The 5,683-nt window shown below is 42.3% G+C and overlaps 1 protein-coding gene across 1 annotated transcript; it reads right to left on the bottom strand.

Annotated features, from left to right (window-relative positions):
- Positions 1-2,184: 2,184 nt before the first annotated feature.
- Positions 2,185-2,970, bottom strand: LOC308509399 (signal peptidase complex subunit 2-like; the record flags this gene model as incomplete). Its single annotated transcript, XM_081077378.1, has 1 exon — positions 2,185-2,970. One exon carries the CDS (start codon positions 2,968-2,970, stop codon positions 2,185-2,187), a length of 786 nt encoding a protein of 261 aa, XP_080933504.1.
- Positions 2,971-5,683: the final 2,713 nt, after the last annotated feature.

Genomic DNA, 5,683 nt, shown 5'->3' on the forward strand with positions numbered 1-5,683 from the left:
TCCTTTCTTTCCTTCCTTCCTTCCTTCCTTCCTTCCTTCCTTCCTTCCTTCCTTCCTTCCTTCCTTCTTTCCCCTATGGTAATTTTCTTTGGCTTTTCAAGAGAGCTTTTCAGGGACTAAAGAGACCTCTCTTAATTCATCTCCTCATTCAGGCAAACATTTTGATTGTCTGCAAGTACCAGCATTTTGTCAGGCATGGTAACTACAATGGCCACCAGTGGGATCTGGGAGATATTTGCTCACATTGGTTTGCAAACCATGGTTCCTCTGCGGAACAAAGGAGCTGATGCACACTGTAATCCCTTGCCTCTACAAGAAGTGCCTAAACCAAACACCTTGACTACCTTAAAAGTGAAAGCCTCGGGAGTCCATGGCAATAAAGCCTTCCAGACAGACTTGACTCCAATGGCTTTCAAGGACAGTCAGCAAATACCACCTCTGTGTGTGTTGACTTCATCCAGTCTTTCTGCTTGAGAAGAACTTCAAAGGGCTTGAACACTAGCTAGACCAGCGTTGCCCTACAGAACTTTTCTGGTTATGGAAATGTGTCTGATACGGAAGCTACAGCCACATGGCTACTAAGCCCTGGAAATGACGCTAATGTAACTGGGGAGATCTATTTTAAATTTTCTTCTATTTTAATTATTTAAATTTAAATAGCCACATGTGGCTAGTGATTACTACATCAGGCAGTGCAGATACAGAGCACTAGAAACTCACATGAACAAACAGAACTCCTAGATAGGATAGAGCAAACTATGTAAAATGGAAGACAGGTACATTGCATAAGACAATGAGGAGGTTTAGGGTAATCAAATCTTGAATCATGGGCTTGTGAAGAGGGAAAATGCCAAAACAAGGAGAAGGGAAGGACCTTACTTACTCTTAGATAGTTTCAGATGTCCCTGGCACGTAGTGTGGCTCTCTGAAATTTTGTTGAATGGATGAATGGGAAGAAGCCTACAGGTCTGGCTAGGCTTCTTTGGTCACTATGAAGAACAGAGACCCACCCACATGAGCTTAAGCAAATATTGGTAGTAGTTGTAGAAAAGCTGTACTTGTTCTAGACAGGGGGTAGGATCTTTTGAACCGCCACAATCAGGAGCTAAATAGAGCTAAACTCATGGTGATTAGATGGCTCTGGAATAAATTTCACAATTTTTAAAAAAAATAACATGATGTTAGACCCCAGTAAAAACTATATAAACTCTTTTCTGGGTTTTAGTCCTGATAAAATGATTTTTTAAAAAGGCTTTTAAAGGGCGTATCAAAGGCAAGAAGAATAAGGAAGTCTTCATGCTTGGGGAAGACGTTGATATTAATTGATCATGGATAGAAATCAAAGTATTTGGCACCAGTTTATTTTTTTCTTCCTATTTTATCTCAAGGATAAAAATATCTTTTCATACAAGAAGAGATAAAGCAAACATTGTAAGAGAGAAGGCAAAGCTGGTTATAACACATCTTACTGCTCTCAGTGAGTTCAAGTCTCCAGGTCTACACAAATTATACCACCAGCCAGTGTCTTGCAGCAATAACGAAAGCTGAAATGCTATGGATACATTCTGAACAGTTATGGAGAATGAGAGAAGTCTCAGCGGGCTGGAGAGGACTGAACATTTTCCCAATTTTCAAGAGAGGGTAGAGAAAAGATCCTATAAACTAAAGGCTGATAGGCTTGATGATAATCTCTAGAACAATTAAAGTAAGTTTTTTGGTGTTTTTTTGTTTTGTTTTGTTTTTTGTCATTGGTGCTTCTTTAATTAATTAAGAGCACAAAATGTAACAGGCAGGTCTGTTTTAAACAAATTAAAAAGCTGTGTTCCCCCCCCCCAATTCTCTCCAAGTCAGATATATACACACCCAAAAATGGTGTGTAAAAATGTACACAAGAAGTTGTATCCTGAATCAAGGGAAACAGATGTTGAAACAGGAATTAACACAATAAAGTCAGCAACAGAGCAGCAATTTCAAACACTGAGTCTTCAAATGCTGCGTGGCACAAAGCTATACTGCTAGATATGAAGGAGACAGACTGTACGGCTTTTAGCAAAAATGCTTTTCCAGAAAAGCAAATAAAAACAATGTCATCAGGAGACCAAGGAGACTACAGCTAGATTATCAGAGCTAAAATTTCTCACGTCTGAGCTAGTAAGTCCTATATATCCAGAATGGACTACAATTTCACGACAAAACAGGGACATTTTTAACATTTCTTACTTTATCCATTTTAAGTTCTCTGCTTCTTTCAACCTCACCCTGTAATTTCGCATGATCCTGTAGAAAGATGGCTACTTTTAGAATTGGCGATTTTATTTTTCGTTCTGTGGCGAGACTGTCATGGAACCTGGATATCTCAGGCTCATAGGCATCCATGACCAGTGTTCCGCTGTGGTCAAAAAACTTAGCAATGGACTTGGTGAACTCAGCTTCCTGCTGCTGCTTTTTCCTCCCACTGATGAAGGTCAGCTTCAGAGTGTGCTTTCTGAGACTGGAGGACAGTTGCCAAATGTCATCAGGATCCATCCCTGTAGGATCTTTCCTGTGGGCCATGGGAAAGATGTTCTTCTCCTTGTGTGAGGTATAAATGGTCAGGATCCCCATCATCACAAAATACAATATGATGCACAAAGCCAAAACAGGCTTGGACTCTGGAAAGGGGTGCATATAATCCAAAGTCAAAGCCACTATGGCAAAGAAACAGGAGATGGTGCAGATGGTGAGGCGACCGTCAATTAGACCAAAATTCTCCACATACTTTTCCAGAAGTACCTTTTTGGCAGAATCATCCAAAGAATTTTTCACAGCTGATCCATCCCATTTGTCAATTTTTACAGGCTTGTCATCAATCTTCCACTTATCCAACAAGCCGTTGCGGCCACTGCCTGTCCCGCAGCTGGAGCCAACGCCAGCCCCACTATTGCCTCCGCCACCACCAGTTCTCCCGCCCTGTGCAGCCACCGCTGCCATCTTGTCTTAAAGTAAGTTTTAAAGGAAAAAAATTGTGGACATACTTTGAAAGGAAAGCAGTGATCACCAAGAGTCAGGATGGGTTCACTAAAAATAAATCATGCCAGTCTAACCTCCATTCTGCTTTTGGTACAGAGAATTGCAAGACATACAATAAATTACACTTCAGCAAGGCATCTGACAGGGTCTCTCATTAGATCCTTATGGGACAAAATTTAGAAATCTGAGCAAACTGCTGGTACCATTAGATAGATCAGTAAGCACTTGGATGGCTTTCCTCAAAGAGTTGTGATTAATAGATGGCTGTCAACCTGAGGGGAGGTTTTCATATTGTGCCACAGAACTTTTTGTCCTTGGCCTGCTTTGCTAAATGTTTGCATGACTTAGATGAGGACAGTGATGGTATGTTCATTAAATCAGCAGATGACAGGAAACTAGGAGGGATACATAACAGATTTCAGGCCCCAGATCTTCTCAGTCTGAGACAATGGGCCAACTTTAATAAATTTTCAGTGCAAGGATCTGCCCTAGTACATAACGACGAACACCCCCTTTAGCACCAGATGGGGTGAGGCCAGGAAAACCTGGCCTGCATAATTAAAACCCAGCTTCTAACATTTTCCATGATCAGACCAGCAGAAACAACCTGCCTTCCAGTCTCTTGTGCTCTGTGGTCAGTATAACATGCTCAACATCTCTTATTTCACCCCTTGGCCCTTGTCAGGACTGACCCACAGGCTGACACCTCAGCCCCTTGTCTAGCACCCTGCTCCCCAGGAAGGAGTTTCCATGTTTCAACCTACAGTTACAGTGCCCAGTGCTTCCTTCCCTTTCTGGGAGGGATTCGCAAAGCCAATTCTTACAGTTTACCTTGTGATGGGGCTGAAGAAGGCTTCTGCCCTCGGTGACCAGGCTGGGCTCATGAAGTTGCACCATCCTCTGTCCAGCAGGCTCTGCTGGTGATCTCTGATGTCATCTAAAAACCTTAGCCAAGCCTGCTTCGCCCCGTAACACTTTGGGAGGAAGGTTTCTGGGACCTATGATAGACAACAGAAGTTGGTTACGTTCAAGAACCAGTAATGCAAGCACTGGGGCAGTGGTAGCTTGTTATCAGGTGATTATAAACCCAAAAGCCAATGTGATCCTGAGCTCTTCTCTCAGAGATAATGAATCCATTGTAAGGGAAGTGGCTATCTTGTTCCTCCTCATGTTGATTAGACCATGCTGGGTACCACATGGAGCAATGCTAACTAATTGAAACTTCCTTAGAGAAGAATGGCTAGAAAAGTTAAGAGACTTGAAGCCAACTAAATAAAACAAAAGTTGAAAACTTTGCATGTTTCACCCTGAAGAGATCGTAATAGCTGTCCACAGATTTTTACATCTTCATGTGAAGAAGGATTGGAGTTATGTTACTAGATAAAGCAAGCATCAATAAGTGAAAACTACAGAAAATCAGCTTTCTTACAATAATCTCTAACAATGAGAACTGTCCAAGACGGGCCCTGGCTCCCTTACGACCTTCTGAATTCCTGTTGCTAAAAGTGCTCAAAAAGAGATAATGTGTTATCTGTAATGACACCATTAGAATGCAGCCGCCAACATGTAATTAGCTGGACAATCTTCAAGGCTCTTTACGCCCCAGGTGTATAATTTTATAACTGTATATCTGATTTAACTTGGGCTAGTTTTTTCCTAATTCTCTTTGCCTACTATTCCAAGAATATATTCTAGAGAAGACACATGGCTTCTCTTTTTAAGTTTGCAAACTCAGGCAGAGAAAAATTGGGGAGGACCAAGAGTAAGCCTTCTTTGATGATCCAGCTGGTAAGTATCTGTTGGGGTCTCCAAAATTCTCCTCATCATGTGTAACAATTCTTGCCCTCACCCTAGCTCCCTTGGGTTCTTTGAAATATGACTTCAGTCCTGTCCTGTTATCAGACTCTGGACAACAGGTCAGTGTCCCTCCCAAGCCTTTCTCTTCACAGATGGGAAGCACTCCAGGACACTGTGGCCAAGCTGGGTGGAGGGGGCCTCACTTACACAGTCACTGAAACCTAGACATTAACCTGACTGGCTTCTTCTTACCCCAGGATGAGAAGGGGAATGGAGAAAGGAGGGAATGATGAGGAAGATGCTGACTAGGCTCATCCATCTTCTTGCATTAGCCTGTGGCCATTCTATTCTGGGCCTCCTTCCATCCCTGGGCCTGTCTCTCTGGCTATATACCCTCAAGGTGACTCCCTGCCTCTCTCCCGTGCCTCTGGGCCACCCTTCCCAGATGATCATCCTGCTGCATAACTAGCAACCTCTGCCCAAAATCACACATATTTCACCTGGATGAGGAAGATCTGGTTCAGACAATTGCCTTCAGAAAGGGAAGGTAGGATTATTTTAATTGTTATTGCCAATTGTTATTTAATTGTTATCATTTCTATTTCCTGAAAATGTACAGTATCAATGATGGAAGGTACTTCCTTGAACACATAAGAAGCCAAGATAAAGAATACTGAATAATTGACTAGTCTCAGAGCATGCACTAGAGAGAACCTGTAATATGTGGCTGGGAGGTATAACCAGGTGACAATAAGCGATCTTTTCAAATCTAAGGGCAAATGTAAAAAGAAGAAGAAGAGAAGGAGGAGGAAAAAGAGGAGGAGGAGGAGCAGGAGCAGGAGCAGAAGAAGAAAGTAGAATGGTGGTTGACGGGCTA

Source organism: Rhinolophus hipposideros (assembly GCF_964194185.1).
Source record: "Rhinolophus hipposideros genome assembly, chromosome: 16".
Classification (NCBI taxonomy): domain Eukaryota; kingdom Metazoa; phylum Chordata; class Mammalia; order Chiroptera; family Rhinolophidae; genus Rhinolophus; species Rhinolophus hipposideros.